We start from the raw sequence: 18,880 nt of genomic DNA on the forward strand, positions 1-18,880 counted from the left end.
ATCGCATGCTATGCCTTTCACCTGTATAGTAAAATGTAGCGTAACCTGGTCACAAGAAAACTATTCGATAAAATACTCCGGTTGTTTTGTGTCCCATATGTTATGATAGTCACGCTATAAACCCCAGGTGCTTTCACCTGAGAGAGGAGACAGAGGGGTAAAACGGTATATGATATTATTCTGATGGCACATCAGACCGAACACCTATACCTGAGGAATTGTACATCTACGAGACAGAAGGTAAAATATAATCTAATAAAATACATATAATTGTAAATATAAATGTGTATATTTACAGTATCATCCGATTTTGGTTTGATTATTAAGTCAGAAGATATATTCGATTTGGAATAGTTATTTTGATTTGATTCAGTGACTATTTTCCACTGGCCATCTCTGAGAGAAATGATAGACTGTCAATAAACCATTTTATTCGATATAATTGATTTGTGGCTTCGACAGGACAGCTCAATTATTGCGGAAGGATAACATAAATGAACACACGTTTATGCACGAATTCTATCATCTCACATGTGTTTCCCTCGTTTACATTTGCACACATAATGATAGAGTAGGCATACATATGTTTTATTTTCATATTTTCATTGCATGAGCTGTCCTGGTACTTTCCTTGAGTTCGTTGAAAAGTTTAATTGTATTCATGCACCTGCTAAAAGGTTACAGACACGTGATTTGGGTTGCGGGCTCTGTTCGAGCCCCTTTCAGGTTGGAACTCTGCATCCTTCAGACAGTCTGAATGTTCAGGAAGGAATACCTGGAACTATAACTATACTATGTACATACTATAGCATAACTATAACGACCTTGGAGTCTGTAAAACAGAGAGACTAAATGTACTCTGAAATCTGATGCCGGCTGGGCGCCACGTTGTCTGTCTGTCTCTAATTGATTAATCTCCACTTAAACTTTCAGGAGTTTGTTTGCTGCAGCTCAAAGGAATTCCATGTGGAGTGGTGTTTTAATTATTATATAGCGAAAAGTCCATCAATAATTATTATGATGGGATATGGCTCAGTGAATCAGCCTTCTCTTTCTGCGGTTAAACCACTACAACACTCTTATTCTCAAAAGAAACCAAAAGGCTATCCTTGCTTCATATATGGCGCCTCTAAAGATTCTATATAGAAGCCCAAAAGAAGCCTTTTGTATCTAAAAGTGTTGGTCCATAATAGTATGCTACCGTGTTGGTTGTCAAATGAGTTCCATTAGGCAGCACCATCTGGTCAACAGTGCTCCTGCTCGCACACTTTATCCTGCACTAATATAGCAACTTCAACAGACCTACTAAAGGCTGATTCAAATTTGATTTGTTAATTCAATTGTTCAGAATTGATTTGTGACCAGTTGTATTTTGGCATGTGCTATGTTTTTCCCTCCACCTGCAGATTTCTGACTGAGAAACTCTCCTGCGTCAGAAGACGTTTTTCTCTCAACGTCAGAGAGGTAGAACTATGTATGTATTGTAGAATATAGCCATGTGATTTAGCGATGTGTTCATAACTAAATAAAATAGCCTAGATCTACTGCACGTGTGGCCTGACTTTCAAGAAGTACATTTAGGCTACATAATTCAAATCAACCAAAAGGTTTCAGTCCACTTCAAGATGTTGTTATTGTGCTCATGTAGCCAGAAGTATTTTTTAAATAAAGGCATCATGGTTTTATAATTCAACATTTATGTTTACACACAAATCTGGATGTGTAGCGAGGCCACATCATGACGTCAGAGGCCACCACCACACCCTGACATTTTATCTGATAGGCTACTTTAATTTGAGACCATAATCAAGCTCTGGAAGAAGAATAGTGGAAAAGGTTATTAGGAAACATCACTGACACTTTTCTCAATGAAACACAGATTAGATTAATCTAGATTATACTGCAGGGTAAATCTTCACAGATGAAGACACACATGGTCTTTTAATTTAGTGATAGACTGTAGCATTAAATAAGGATTCAAATCCAGGTCAATTGTGCTCGAGCATTAGCAATAGCCTATGTCACCTCCTAATCTACATATAGCCTAGGCCTACTTGTGATATAACATCAAAATGGCAAAACAGAAAATCCATAGGTCTGCATTATAATTCTCCAACAAAAGCAAATGAAGCCTATTCACTGCTCCCACACGCCCTTCTGCCGCCAAAAGACATGCGGCCTCATCTCTGGCATCAGATGTTGATGGTGTTATACTGGAGGAGATCAGATGATGTATTTCAATATGGTAATGACCCACCCCGGGCGCAGTTCATTTGTTGACTGATTTGAAGTTAAACGTCTCCGTATCACTTAGTCTTGTAACTCTTAATTTATAACGTTGTTTCGTATTGACCCTGCGAGGTCAAACAGCTATTCTGTTTTAAACGCATGATTCATTTCACAGTAGGGAGACCGTCACTAACATGACACATCATGCATTATCAAAATGGACAATGAATTGATTTCGCACTTCAAATGGTCCAGTATAAAATATTATATTTAGCCCATATTTATATAGTATAATTATCTTCCTTCCACTGGTATTTGTTGGCACACTTCACAGGACCATCATTACTTCTACACTGGTGCAAAGCGTCCAAATTAAAGTTTCTTAATTGAAAGGAAAATAAACGTAGGCTATTAAAGTGTAAGAGAGATAATACATATTATTTTATGATATTATCTTTACTTAATTTAGCCTATACCTGTAAAATGCTAGTTTTAAATAATCCAATGCATTGAACTAGTAGTGGATTGGTTTAATGAAATAGGCTATTCCTATTAAGTGTAGAACTATTCAATACTTAAACATGTATTCCTCCCTGGCTCAATAAATAATTCTCTCTTTTTTTTTACCATTGTCATTCATATGCGTATACTCACACCCTGAGTGTGTTTCACGGTGTGACGCTACAATACAGCCTACTCTCCTATAGTCCTAGCTGTACTATTCTAACCCTGGACGGTGGGAAGCTCCTGCCGGTTGATGCTGCTGCCTGGCCGCGTGCTCCGGTGCCTCTGCGGAGGCGAGACAAAAGCTCGAGCAATGACATCTAAATTGGTCTAAAGAGAAACAGATGGGGCTCGCCCTGCGTGCTGCTGTCACGACGGTCCGGTTTAGGCCAAAAACGATCTGTTAATATTTATTAAGATGAAGTCAGGGAATATATACAAGCAAAATGATAATTCCATTCCGAAAACAAACGAATTGATTGATAAGTGTAGTATATTTAATATTACATTTAATGTATTTATTTAATAAAATGCTGAATAATATGTGTAATCAAAGTAGTCTAAATGTTAAGGGGTTTATTGTATTGACTGAAATCGCATTTATTTGCATTTATAAATATTGACAAATATTTTATTGGAATATCTAGGCTATATTATATTATACCGTTCTTCCATCCCAATGACTAAATATATCCAGTCAAACCTGAACCTCTTGTTGGTTATTCATCCTAGTTGTCGTTAATTCATTTAATTATAATCGGTTTGATCCAGTGTTGATGACGTCATCTCACTACATATCAATACTATTTACATCAATAAACTGTTTAGATAATTGATTAGGTGTTCCGGCTACAAACACTTAATCTGTTTCAGATGAACTGTTTCTCTCTTCCGCCCTGTATCGTTAGTGATGGGAGACATGGTGAGACACATGCGGCCTTCTACAATGATGAAGAAATAGCCGCTCTTTATTACCTTTTCTCCCTCATCTTCTCCTCTCATCTCTGCTTGGAAACTTGATGGATGGATGGATTTCTCTGAATGTTGTCTATGTGGTCTTTAACGGCCAATTTACGGAAGCCCTGAAATTAACTCTTCATGATGACGACAATTAGAAACTTGCTAAATGCTCACGCCAGAATACATGAAACCAATTAAGTGATTTTAACAAACTGCATAATTTACCTTACATGTTCACTACCCAGTCAGCTGACAGAAGGCATCACAAGCATTTCACGACACCCGCAATAACATCTGCTAAACACGTGAATTTGACCAATAAAATTGTATTTGATCATATGGCCAATCAATAAATAGTGAACATTTAAATAACATTTAATTGCTTGGTTCCGCTAGAAGCCTATTGACGCACGGTTCATTGTATTCCTGCATGGGAAATCATACATTTACAATTTCTTCCATGTATTTATGAAACAATGTGAATTTACCAGTCATTCACAGGCCTATTCAATGTTATGATGACGGCGCATATATGACAAGTCGTACTGTAAATCTAAAACATATTTGGTAGCCTATAAAATACAAAAACATTTTTTGCTGTCTTGGTAGAAAAACGTTTTGAAAGGCAAATTTGCTTAGGACAAATAAAATGCAATGTAGAATTACCTGAAGGCATATTGATTAAATGAGTTAGAATTGTTAGCCTATACGCGATTTAGGTTAACAAATTGTTTTAGCCTACTCCAGGTTATGTTTGAGTTACACAGCGCCATGAGTTCTGTGATGTAGGACCGACACCGTGTAAAATAGGCCACAGAGGCATTTTAGTTAGTGACATCGACCTACTTATTGTTCATCTCGTTGTTGGTAAGCCTGCTACATATCTGCTGTTTGTGGATTTGTGAGTCAGAGTCCTCATTCAGATTGGAGGTGTACAGCCCGTCTTTAGCCCGGGGCCAGGCTCCTGCATTAGTCTCTTTAGAGTGTTGAGTGTCAGTTAGTGAAACGTCATTGGCTCCTGGCGGAAAGTATCGAGCTAAAAGAGGGGCAGAGCCACGCGCCAATCACGTCCCGTCCGACACCGCCTGCCTCTAGACACGCGCCTTGTCCTTTAAAGGGAATAAGCCAGAGCGCGCTGCGCACTTACTCATCACCGAGTGGTAACTTTCTTTTATAGAACAACATATATTCTCTTCTTCTATATTATTTTATAGAACAACATATTATATCTTCTTCAATATTCGGAATTAATTTACTTCAGTTTTGTAAGGCACGTGGTTTTTAATGTATCGGTTGTTTTGGGAGAGAGCTAAGGGATGTCTTTATTTTCGTAACATTTGGATTTCTGTCATCACGCTATAGAGGAGGTAAGAAATCCCATTCTGTCCACAGTGTAACAATTGAGGTTTGACGTGAATTATTGTGTTATTAGCCTACATTATTATTTTTGATATTATTATAATTATTTTTATTATTATTATTATTATTGTGAGTAGGCCTGTTATTATTATGAGTTTTAATATTAGTTTTGTGGCTATCGTCATCAATGAGTAATAATTATTAGAATTGTGTTATGTTGAAAATTAATTCTGGTCTAAATCTGCTGAAAATCACTAGCATACCGAGCACATTTTGCGACATAATATAGAGCCTTTTATTTTAGAATAGCTGGCACAGTAAAATACCTCGACCTTCTCCACTGCACATCTTCTGTCAGTAGGCTATCATGTCGTTGACGTGTATCTTTTCTAGGCCCTTCCGGGAGGACCCTCACATGTCGGTTTGATCTACAGGTCAACCTGTATTTTGTCCTATAATGTTACGCGTGCCAAATTACATTATTATTCAGCAGAGTTCACACCAAGCCAGGTCATATATTAATATCATACATACTATTAATAATTGGTTCTATACTGCCTCTCAGAATGAGGTGTTATATAGCCTCCAGTGTTTTGACCAAACATTTGAAGTACAAAATATGTATTAACATCAACGAAATGGAAGTTCTGTTAAATTACAATGATTTTATTTTTAATTTCGCCATGTTCAGTTGCAATTCTATAACTTTTTATCAACGTTGTACATTTGTGGGCTATCAACAAATGACCCCCAAAGTAAAATAACTATTGATCTTTTTTTTTACGAGTAAAGCCTAATGATTCTCTATAATTAGCCTCTATAATTCTCCCAGATGTGCATTGTTGAAAACAGTTCGGCCGCTTCTTGTCTTCGATGCGACATCGTGTCTTTAAGCTTTAAAGTCGAAAACGCAGCGGGCTCAGCGGGAGTTGCGTATAACTTAACTCTGCAAAATGGGAGAGAAAGTTGAACATTTAGCGCCTACAATACAAACTTAATTGAATGTTTATAACAAAATAATATAAATAAGAAACATAAGAAATCATATGTGGTATTGCTATTCAATCATCGTCAAGTTCTTCACCATTAGGCATATATTTTATTTTGCTAATGATAATTTGATATAATTAAAATAGTAATAATAATCATTCTATTTATTTTAACTGAACATCTGTCTGACTGATGTGCAGTTTGAACTTAAATGTTAATGTGTGTGTGGTTTTCCAGCAGAGTATCATCCAGACAGACAGACTGACAGGAGGACTGACTCCACGGTAACACAACCTACTTACTGGTTACCAACACCAGCACTACAATGACCACCCCACCCAGCTCGTTCCAGCAGGAGCCCCTGACCCCCCCCAGACCCCCCCACTCCTCCCTGAAGCCCAACCAGGTGGGTCAAGTGGTTCTGTATGGTGTACCCATCGTCTCCTTGGTGATCGACCATCAGGAGCGGTTGTGTCTGGCCCAGATCTCCAACACTTTGCTGAAGAACTACAGCTATAACGAGATCCACAACCGCCGCGTGGCGCTGGGTATCACCTGTGTTCAGTGCACCCCTGTCCAGCTGGAGATCCTGAGGCGAGCTGGCGCCATGCCCATCTCCTCCCGCCGCTGTGGCATGATCACCAAGCGAGAGGCGGAGCGGCTGTGTAAGTCCTTCCTGGGGGAGAACAACCCCCCCAAACTGCCTGACAACTTCGCCTTTGATGTGTCACACGAGTGTGCCTGGGGTAGTCGTGGTAACTTCATCCCAGCACGCTACAACAGCAGCAGAGCCAAGTGCATCAAGTGTTCCTACTGCAGCATGTACTTCTCTCCTAACAAGTTCATCTTCCACTCTCACCGTACTCCTGAAGCCAAGTACACCCAGCCGGACGCTGCTAACTTCAACTCCTGGAGACGCCACCTGAAGCTGTCAGATAAAACCCCTCCTGATGACCTGGCGTTTGCCTGGGAGGACGTGAAGGCCATGTTTAATGGTGGCAGCAGGAAGCGGTGTCTACCCTCATCTCACTGCTCCCCTATGGGGCCGGGGAAGGTTGTGAACTCTGGTCTGCCCCACATGATGACCCCTGACCTGGTCCAGAAGAGGAGCCGCTTCGAGGAGGAGGAGGACCTGGATGGAAGCAGCCTGTCTCCCCATAAGAACCCTCGCAGCTACCCGGTGATCCCTGTGCCCAGTAAAGGGTTCGGCATGCTGCAGAAGTTCCCCCCTACCTCCCTGTTCCCCAACCCTTACTCCTTCCCAGCCTTCAGCCTCTGTCAGCAGAAGAAAGATGACAGTGAGGTGGCTGGAGGACAGAAGAACACTGGTCTGTCAGGTCTGCTGTGGCCCGGTCGTAAAGACACCTTCTACCCTCCGTTCTGCATGTTTTGGCCTCCTAGGGCCGCTGGGGGCCTCCCAGTGCCCACCTACCTGCAGCCACAGCCGTCCGTCAACACCCTGTCCTCATTGGCCGAGAGCCCTTCCCTCAGGCAGGCCTTCCTCGACCTATCAGAGCCCTCACAGCCAAGGGCAGGGCCAGACATGAGGGCCACACCCAGGTCAGGCCTGTTTGACCCTGACTCCTCCCCCCTGACCTCTGACCTGCGCCCTGTGACCTCAGAGGGCTGGCTGAAGCTGCTGGACGTCCCGTCTCTCCAGGCCAGGAAAGCCTCCTACCACTCAGCCTTCCGACCTGTCGTCAAGGATGCAGAGAGCATCGCCAAGCTCCATGGAAACCTGGAGGAGTTTGGTTCGGATCGCCACCTGTCCCCCGCCACCAGCTGCAGCTACGCCTCTGAGAGCGGAGGAGAAGGGGAGGAAGAGGGAGAGGGAGGAGAGAGTGAGGAGGAAGGAGAGGTGGATGTGGAGACCAAGCAGGATGAAGAGGAAGAGGACAGCTTCAACAGACCAACCCCACCACAGACACACAGCAGCCTGCACCTCCGAGGGCTGACTGAAGGATCAGGACCATGGGAGAGAGGAGAGAAAGAGGCTGTCACCTTCCCCTGCAGCCCTGCAGATCACAGCCAGGACCAGAGCAGCAGTAGCCTGCCTGCCTCTCCTCCTGCTCCCCCTGCGAGCCTCACACTCTCTCTCCCCAGCCCCACACATACCCCGCTGCCACTGGAGGACCAGGCCTACAAAAATGTAAATATTCCCTTAAGGCACTTTAACTAATTATTATTTAATTGGCGCTGTAGGCTGGCTGATGTAATATGCATAAAGAGATTGATAGTGGCGTCTCCCTGAAGAAATGAAACATCCACAGTGCTCTGATCCCTGATAATAAGAACAGTCCGGTATTGTTTAATGGTCACATTATATCGGTTCTCTCCTTGTCACTTTCTGCCTGTTAGCCTTTCTAATCTGGAACCTGTCGACTCCACATTAACAAGGCTAAGGGAGTTGGTCCCCAACCAGGGGAAACAGTCCTGTTGTACTAATACAAGTGAGGAGACATTCACAGTCTAATAACAACACTAATGAAGAGACATTCACAGTCAAATAGTAACGTAAATGAGGGAGACATTCACAGTCTAATAGTATCATCAATGTGGGAGACATTCACAGTCTAATAACACTAATGAGGGAGACATTCACAGTCTAATAACAACACTAATGAGGGAGACATTCACAGTCTAATAACAACACTAATGAGGGAGACATTCACAGTCTAATAACACTAATGAAGAGACATTCACAGTCTAATAACAACACTAATGAGGGAGACATTCACATTCTAATAACAACACTAATGAAGAGACATTCACAGTCTAATAACAACACTAATGACCGAGACATTCACAGTCTAATAACACTAATGAAGAGACATTCACAGTCTAATAACACTAATGAGGGAGACATTCACAGTCTAATAACACTAATGAGGGAGACATGCACAGTCTAATAACACTAATGAAGAGACATTCACAGTCTAATAGTAACTGTGATGAGAGAGACCGTCCTTCTGTATTGATGCTACAGGCTCAGTATGGGAGGGAAACACTTGGAATAGTAACACTACAGGCTTCCCATTGGATAATTACAATACATGCTTCCCATTGGTTAGTAACACTACAGGCTTCCCATTGGTTAGTAACACTACAGGCTTCCCATTGGATAATTAAACTACAGGCTTCCCATTGGATAATTAAACTACAGGCTTCCCATTGGATAATTAAACTACAGGCTTCCCATTGGATAATTAAACTACAGGCTTCCCATTGGATAATTAAACTACAGGCTTCCCATTGGATAGTAACACTACAGGCTTCCCATTGGATAGTAACACTACAGGCTTCCCATTGGATAGTAACACTACAGACTTCCCATTGGATAATTAAACTACAGGCTTCCCATTGGTTAGTGACACTACAGGCTTCCCATTGGTTAGTAACACTACAGGCTTCCCATTGGATAATTACACTACAGGCTTCCCATTGGTTAGTAACACTACAGGCTTCCCATTGGATAATTACACTACAGGCTTCCCATTGGATAGTAACACTACAGGCTTCCCATTGGATAGTAACACTACAGGCTTCCCATTGGATAGTAGCACTACAGGCTTCCCATTGGATAGTAACACTACAGGCTTATATTAAGAGTGTTGTTCATGATAGACAAAATTAGGCCAAAAGGAGAATTGTTCCACTCCATTGACTCTTCAAGTCTGTGAAGGCCAGAAGCTATTCTAGTGTACACCAGCATTCTCTATCCCAGGACACCAGTGGTTCTATTGTGGGTAGCATTATTAGACTCCTTCTCGGTTTGATATGCACATGCTAAAACCTCTGTCTTTCTCTGTGTTCTCAGACTCATAAAAGCAGAGACCATGGACTGCCTGTTTACACAACCAAAGAAAACTCCAACATAGCTCGTGAGTAGCATTACCTCCTCATCTTATTGGTTTGAAGACATCTGTTCCTTTCTACCAGTTTTCTGTGTGCAGGTGACCAAATCAACTCTGTTCCCTTATAAACAGATGAATGAATGTCCTTCTGTTCTCCTCTTCCTCTCTCATTCTCCTCTTGATGAAAACAAAGAGCCCAGCAGTTTCTTTGTATCAGAGACAGAATCATCTGGCCCAGAGTACTGGAGAGAGACGGCAGGTAAAACCTCTACTATAATATCTAACTGTTTAATCAAGACAGATAAAACCTCTACTATAATATCTAACTGTTTAATCAAGACAGATAAAACCTCTACTATAATATCTAACTGTTTAATCAAGGCAGATAAACCTCCTCTGCAATATCTAACTTTTCTAACTGATTTATCAAGACAGATAAAACGATCACTATAATAGGACATTTATCTAGACAAGGAGAACAGCAGACTCATTCTCCTCTCACAGACCATACTGTAGGTTTACGGATTACTAGAGATACATAAATAGATGGAATAGCTGATAGACTGTGCAACGGAACATCGGCTGTTTCCAGTGTTCCAATGTGGTCCAGAATGTTTTGTAGATTGTGTTCTACAGGGGGCCATTACAGTTCTAGAATGTGTTCTACAGGGGGCCATTACAGTTCTAGAATGTGTTCTACAGGGAGCCATTACAGTTCAACAAGACAATCAGCTCAACACAGGGAAGGTGACAATCTCCATCTCAACAATATCAAACCCATATAATTGCCTTTTCCCTTGGCAAAACCTTTCATTACAAAGATCACATCTTATTGCCTTTTATATCTGTCACAGAGACATTAAAAGGGTTTTATGACATCTATGCCAACATTCTTATTATGTAGCCCATAATGATATCCTCACATAATGTAGAATTTATTTCAAAAAATTACACGAAACAAATTAAATGAGACCACCTTTGTCTGATTGCTAAACGTCTCCCTGGGCGATGGACGACGTGATTAGACGTTCTGATTCCAAAGACTCTCAGACTCTGTCTTAAGGAGAGGGCTGTTTCTTGGGAGAAAAATAATCTAATTTTCCATTTATGTAATGCAAACTGCCTTGGCTTTGACTATTCACGGTTAATTGACTGTCAAACGAGGTTGTTATCCTGAGGCACTGTCTGCTGATTTGCTTGTCAAATGAGACAGAGAGAGGAGAGGAGCGAGAGAGCGAGAGCAGGCCGTTCCAAATGAGGGAAGTGTTGGGAGGCTTAAGGAGGCAAGACATGAAATGACTAGAGAGGGAAAGAGAGAGGGAGAGAGAGAGAGATGGAGAGAGGGGGAGATTATACATACAGAGAGGGAGAGAGCGAGGGGGAGATTATATACACAAATGTGCTGGATCGCTTCATTTAAGCCATTTGATTTGCCACATTGTCAGAATTCAGACACAAACACACAAGACATTTTCAGGTTCATAGATGAAGAAATCAGGCCATAATGGAAACGACACTAACATTGTAGAAGAGTGATAGAACAATATGGTTATCATGGTTACAGGACTACAGTAATACAAATCCACTGTTAAAAAACGCAGCACGGCTACAGACACTATAGACTGCAGACAGAACAATAGGTTTTACAGGCACCATAATAACAAAAATATTGTTTCAAGTGAATGATATTTCAAGCATTTTAGGGAAAGTATTTAATTAACGCATTCACCAAGTGGTTTAATTAGTTATTTACATGATCAAGCGTTTTCCATGTTTATTGATTGGTTTATAGCATAATGTAGCATAATATCAAATGAATAGCGGGCACGATTATAATGAGATTATTAGTGCAGTTTGACATTTAACATTTACAAACATGTGGTTCTATACGGAATGCAATGACCATTGAGAATGTAAATGACAGTAGTTCTCTGAGAACACAGTAGACAGGGCAATAGAAGATCAAAGCCTTCAAGGATCCAGACAGGTGGAAGGAAATATGCAGTTAGACTGACACCTACAGGCCAATGGTTACATTGCAATCAGAGGACTACAGATTATTAGAGGGATAATATAACTCACTGTCCTATTGAGTGCTTGATTCATACTCAACATTTATTTTCTTTCCTCCTTTCCAGGTGATCAAACACAAGATGGAAGTTCCCCTGTTCCACTAAAGGAGGATGTTGAGAACATGGAGAAAGAGGAACTCCAGAAGGTTCTATTGGAACAGATCGATCTACGAAGACGACTAGAACAGGAGTTCCACGCTCTGAAGGGAAACTCCCCCTTCCCTGTGTTCCGTAGGTCTACCTCTCTGTCTCTACCCCTAACCCTTCATATCCTAACCCTTCATACCCTAACCCTAACCCTTCATACTCTAACCCTTCATACCCTAACCCTTCAAACTCTAACCCTTCATACCCTAACCCTAACCCAAACCACTCATACCCTAACCCTTCATATCCTAACCCTTCATACTCTAACCCTTCATACCCTAACCCCTCATACCCTAACCCTTCATATTCTAACCCTTCATAACCTAACCCTTCATACCTTAACCCTAACCCTTCATACTCTAACCCTTCATACCCTAACCCAAACCCCAACCCCTCATACCCTAACCCTTCATATCCTAACCCTTCATATCCTAACCCTTCATACCCTAACCCTTCATACTCTAACCCTTCATACCCTAACCCTAACCCAAACCCCTAACCCTTCATATGCTATCCCTTCATACTCTAACCCTTCATACACTAACCCCTCATACCCTAACCCTAACCCTTCATACCCTAACCCTTCATACTCTAACCCTTCATACCCTAACCCCAACCCCTCATACCCTAACCCTTCATAACCTAACCCTTCATACCCTAACCCTAACCCTTCATACTCTAACCCTTCATACCCTAACCCAAACCCCAACCCCTCATACCCTAACCCTTCATACCCTAACCCTTCATATCCTAACCCTTCATACCATAACCCTAACCCTTCATACTCTAACCCTTTATATCCTAACCCCTCATACCCTAAACCCACATACACAAATCCCTAACCCCTCATACCCTAACCCCTCATACCCTAACCCTATAACCTCATACCCTAACTCTTCATACTCTAACCCTTCATACCCTAACCCTAACCCCAAACCCTCATACCCTAACCCTTCATATCCTAACCCTCCTTACCCTAACCCTTCATACTCTAACCCTTCATACTCTAACCCCTCATACCCTAACCCCTCATACCCTAACCCTTCATACTCTAACCCTTAATACCCTAACCCTAACCCCAACATCTCATACACTAACCCTTCATATCCTAACCCGTCATACCCTAACCCTTCATACCCTAACCCTAACCCTTCATACTCTAACCCTTCATACCCTAACCCAAACCCCAACCCCTCATATCCTAACCCTAACCCTTCATACTCTAACCCTTTATATCCTAACCCCTCATACCCTAACCCCTCATACCCTAACCCTAACCCCTCATACCTTACCCCCTCGTACCCTAACCACTCATACCCTAACCCTAACCCCTCATACCTTAACCCCTCATACACTAACCCTAACCCCACATACCCTAACCCTTCATACCCTAACCTCTCATACTCTAACCCTAACCCCTTATACCCTAACCTCTCATACCCTAACCCTAACCCCTCATACCTTAACCCCTCATACCCTAACCCCTCATACCCTAACCCTAACCCCTCATACCTTACCCCCTCGTACCCTAACCCCTCATACCCTAACCCTAACCCCTCATACCCTAACCCCTCATACCTTAACCCCTCATACACTAACCCTAACCCCACATACCCTAACCCTTCATACCCTAACCTCTCATACTCTAACCCTAACCCCTCATACCCTAACCTCTCATACCCTAACCCTAACCCCTCATACCTTAACCCCTCATACCCTAACCCCTCATACCCTAACCCTAACCCCTCATACCTTACCCCCTCGTACCCTAACCCCTCATACCCTAACCCTAACCCCTCATACCCTAACCCCTCATACCTTAACCCCTCATACACTAACCCTAACCCCACATACCCTAACCCTTCATACCCTAACCTCTCATACTCTAACCCTAACCCCTCATACCCTAACCTCTCATACCCTAACCCCTCATACCTTAACCCCTCATACCCTAACCCCTCATACCCTAACCCTAACCCTTTATATCCTAACCCCTCATACCCTAACACCTCATACCCTAACCCTAACCCCTCATAACCTAACCCCTCATACCCTAACCCTAACCCCTCATACCTTAACCCCTCATACCCTAACCCCTCATACCCTAACCCTAACCCCTCATACCCTAACCCCTCATACCCTAACCCCTCATACACTAACCCTAACCCCACATACCCTAACCCTTCATACCCTAACCTCTCATACTTTAACCCTAACCCCTCATACCCTAACCTCTCATACCCTAACCCCTCACACCCTAACCCCTCATACCCTAACCCCTCATACCCTAACCCCTCATACTCTAACCCTAACCCCTCATACCCTAACCCCTCACACCATAACCCTAACCCCTCATACCCTAACCCCTCACACCCTAACCCTAACCCCTCATACCTTAACCCTAACCCCTCATACCTTAACTCCAACCCCTCATACCCTAAACCTAACCCTTCAAACCCTAACCCCTCATACCTTAACCCCTCATACCCTAACCCCTCATACCCTAATTATAACCTCTCATACCCTAACCCTAACCCCTCATACCTTAACCCTAACCCCTCATACATTAACCATAACCTTTCATACCCTAAGCCTAACCCCTCATACTATAAACCCTCATACCCTGACCTCTCATACCCTATTTCTAACCCCTCCTACCCTGACCCTAAACCTAACCCTTCATACCTTAACCCTAACCTCTCATACCCTAATTCTAATCCCTCATGCCCTAACGCTAACCCCTCATACCTTAACCCTACCCCATACCCTAACCCTAACCCTTCATACCTTAACCCCTCATACCCTAACCCCTCACACCCTAACCCTAACCCTAACCCTTCATACCCTAACCCATCATAACCTGACTTCTCATACCCAAATTATAACCCTTCATACCCTAACCCGTCATACCCTGACATCTCATACCCTAATTCTAACCCCTCATACCCTGACCCTAAACCTAACTCTTCATACCTTAACCCTAACCCCTCATACCCTGACCCCAAACCTAACCCTTCATACCCTAACCCCTCATACCCTGTCCTCTCATACCCTAATTCTAACCCCTCATACCCTAACCCTAACCCCTCATACCTTAACCTTAACCCCTCATACCTTAACCCTAACCCCTCATACCCTAACCCCTCATACCATAACCCCTCATACCCTAACCCCTCATACCCTAAAGCTAACCCCTCATACCTTAACCCCTCATACCCTTACCCCTCATACCCTAACCCCTCACACCCTAACCCCTCATACCCTAACCCCTCACACCCTAACCCTAACCACTCATACCCTAACCACTCATACCCTAACCCCTCACACCCTAACCACTCATACCCTAACCCCTCACACCCTAACCCTAACCCCTCATACCCTGACCTCTCATACCCTAACCCTAGCCACTCCTAACCTAATTCTAACCCTTCATACCCAAACCACTCATACCCTAAACCTTCATACACTACCCCCTCATACCCTAACATTCATACCCTAACCCCTCATACCCTATCCCCTCACACCCTAACCCCTCACACCCTAACGCCTCACACCCTAACCCCTCATACCCTAACCCCTAACCCCTCATACCCAAACCCCTCACACCCAAACCCCTCACACCCTAACCCCTCATACCCAAACCCCTCACACCCTAACCCTAACCCCTCACACCCTAACTCCTCATACCCTAACCCCTCACACCCTAACCCTAACCCATCACACCCTAACCCCTCATACCCTAACCCATCACACCCTAACCCCTCATACCCTAACCCCTCACACCCTAACCCTAACCCATCACACCCTAACCCCTCATACCCTAACCCCTCACACCCTAACCCCTCACACCCTGACTGTTACCCTTAACACCCTAACCTTATTCCATGAATCCCAAATAATTTCCTCATTACCTGGGGGTGTATTTGTGAACTGAATGTGTTTTTATCCATCCCAGATCATTTCCAGGACCAGATGAAGCGAGAACTATCGTACAGAGAGGAGATGGTGCAGCAGCTACAGATGGTCAGATCACCTACTACTATACCATAACATTTATTCTACACTCTGACCCTAACCCCTACTACACTGTTACTCTGTCTGACCCTAATCCCTACTATACTGTCTGACCCTAACCTCAACTACACTGTCTGATTCTAACCCCTACTAGACTGTTACACTGTCTGACCCTAACCCTTACTACACTGTCTAACCCTAACCCCTACTACACTGTCTTGCCCTAACCCCTACTACACTGTCTGACCCTATCCCCTACTACACTGTCTTACCCTAACCCCTACTACAATGTCTGACCCTAACCCCTACTACACTGTCTGACCCTAACCCCTACTATACTGTCTGACCCTAACCCCCACTACACTGTCTGACCCTATCCCCAACTACACTGTCTGACCCTATCCCCAACTACCCTGTCTGATACTAACCCCTACTACACTGTCTGAACCAAACCCCTACCACACTGTCTGACTCTAACCCCTACTACACTGTTAACTGTCTGACCCTAACCCCAACTACACTGTCTGACCCTAACCCCAACTACACTGTCTGACCCTAACCCCTACTACACTGTTACACTGTCTGACCCTAACCCCAACTACACTGTTTGACCCTAACCCCTACTACACTGTCTGACCCTTACCCCAACTACACTGTCTGACCCTAACCCTTACTACACTGTTACACTGTCTGACCCTAACCCCAACTACACTGTCTGACCCTAACCCTTACTACACTGTCTGACCCTAACCCCTACTACACTGTCTGACCCTAACCCCTATTACACTGTCTGACCCTAACCCTACTACACTGTTACACTGTCTGACCCTAACCCCAACTACACTGTCTGACCCTAACCCCTACTACACTGTCTGACCCTAACCCCTACTACACTGTCTGACCCTAACCCCTACTACACTGTCTGACCCTAACCCCTACTGCACTGTTATACTGTCTGACCCTAACCCCAACTACACTGTCTGACCCTAACCCCTACTACACTGTTACACTGTCTGACCCTAACCCCTACTACACTATTACACTGTCTGACCCTAACCCCTACTACACTATCTGACCCTAACCCCTACTACACTGTCTGACCCTAACCCTTACTACACTGTTACACTGTCTGACCCTAACCCCAACTACACTGTCTGACCCTAACCCCTACTACACTGTCTGACCCTAACCCCTACTACACTGTCTGACCCTAACCCCTATTACACTGTCTGACCCTAACCCCTACTACACTGTTACACTGTCTGACCCTAACCCCAACTACACTGTCTGACCCTAACCCCTACTACACTGTCTGACCCTAACCCCTACTACACTGTCTGACCCTAACCCCTACTACACTGTCTGACCCTAACCCCTACTGCACTGTTATACTGTCTGACCCTAAACCCAACTACACTGTCTGACCCTAACCCCTACTACACTGTCTGACCCTAACCCCAACTACACTGTCTGACCCTAACCCCTACTACACTGTTACACTGTCTGACCCTAACCCCTACTACACTGTTACACTGTCTGACCCTAACCCCTACTACACTGTTACACTTTCTGACCCTAACCCCTACTACACTATCTGACCCTAACCCCTACTACACTGTCTGACCCTAACCCCAACTACACTGTCTGACCCTAACCCCTACTATGCTGTTACAATGTCTGACCCTAACCCCTACTACACTGTTACACTGTCTGACCCTAACCCCTACTACACTGTCTGACCCTAACCCCTACTATACTGTCTGACAGTGAGGAGTAAAATGCTAGGAACTGCTGTTATGTGATTATACGTTTTTTGAACTAGGAAGTTTCTATTAATTTTCAAAATATGTTAAATTATATTATTATTATATGATCATACTTTTAATACTATGTTATTTGATGAAAACATTTCGATATATCAAAAATCCCATTCTGATTAATCCTATTCTGATCAAGCCTTTTCTGATTAATCCTATTCTGATTAATCCTATTATCATTAATCCTATTCTGATTAATCCTATTCTGATCAAGCCTATTCTGATTAAGCCTTTTCTGATTAATCCTATTCTGATTAATCCTATTCTCATTAATCCTATTCTGATTAATCCTGTTCTGATTAATCCTATTCTGATTAACCAGGTTAATCCTATTCTGATCAAGCCTATTCTGATTAATCCTATTTTGATTAATCCTTTTCTGATGAATCCTATTCTGATTAATCATATTCTGATCAAGCCTTTTCTGATTAATCCTATTCTGATTAACCAGGTTAATCCTATTCTGATCAAGCCTATTCTGATTAATCCTATTCTGATTAAACCTATTCTGATTAATCCTATTCTGATTAAGCCTATTCTGATTAATCTTATTGTTAATCTTACCTGTTAGTGATTAACCTGTTTAGCGGGATTGATTTGACAACATCCAGTGAAATTGCAGAGCGCCAAATTCAAACTACAGAAATATCAATTCAAGATTCACAAAAATATAAATCTAATACATCGCAATAAAGTTTAACATCTTGTTAATCCAGACCCAGTGTCAGATTTCAAAAAGGCTTTACGGCGAAAGCAGACCATGCGATTATCTGAGGACAGCGCCCCGCATACAAACACATGAAAATAATTTTCAACCAGAAATAATGATATAATAAATGCCTTACCTTTGAAGATCTTCTTCGTTTTGCAATCCCAAATGTCTCAGTGACACAATGAATGGTTGTTTTGTTTGATAAATTCCTTCTTTATATCC

At 42.9% G+C, this 18,880-nt stretch overlaps 1 protein-coding gene across 4 annotated transcripts in view; it reads left to right on the forward strand.

Moving 5' to 3' along the window:
* Positions 1 to 204: 204 nt before the first annotated feature.
* Positions 205 to 18,880, forward strand: part of LOC139409813 (SKI family transcriptional corepressor 2) — a 52,285-nt gene continuing 33,609 nt past the window's right edge. For 2 of the 4 annotated variants that reach the window (XM_071155192.1, XM_071155189.1), the window contains exons 1-6: positions 4,973 to 5,060; positions 6,280 to 8,191; positions 9,860 to 9,923; positions 10,090 to 10,155; positions 12,035 to 12,199; positions 16,071 to 16,138. In XM_071155192.1, the coding sequence (XP_071011293.1) occupies positions 6,368 to 8,191; positions 9,860 to 9,923; positions 10,090 to 10,155; positions 12,035 to 12,199; positions 16,071 to 16,138 (2,187 nt within the window). In that variant the 5' untranslated portion in view covers positions 4,973 to 5,060; positions 6,280 to 6,367. Of the gene's footprint in view, positions 241 to 1,406; positions 1,475 to 4,832; positions 5,061 to 6,279; positions 8,192 to 9,859; positions 9,924 to 10,089; positions 10,156 to 12,034; positions 12,200 to 16,070; positions 16,139 to 18,880 lie in introns of those variants that run through there. The other 2 variants (XM_071155190.1, XM_071155188.1) reach the window with 2 other exon arrangements.

Source organism: Oncorhynchus clarkii, chromosome 5, assembly GCF_045791955.1.
Source record: "Oncorhynchus clarkii lewisi isolate Uvic-CL-2024 chromosome 5, UVic_Ocla_1.0, whole genome shotgun sequence".
Taxonomy (NCBI): domain Eukaryota; kingdom Metazoa; phylum Chordata; class Actinopteri; order Salmoniformes; family Salmonidae; genus Oncorhynchus; species Oncorhynchus clarkii.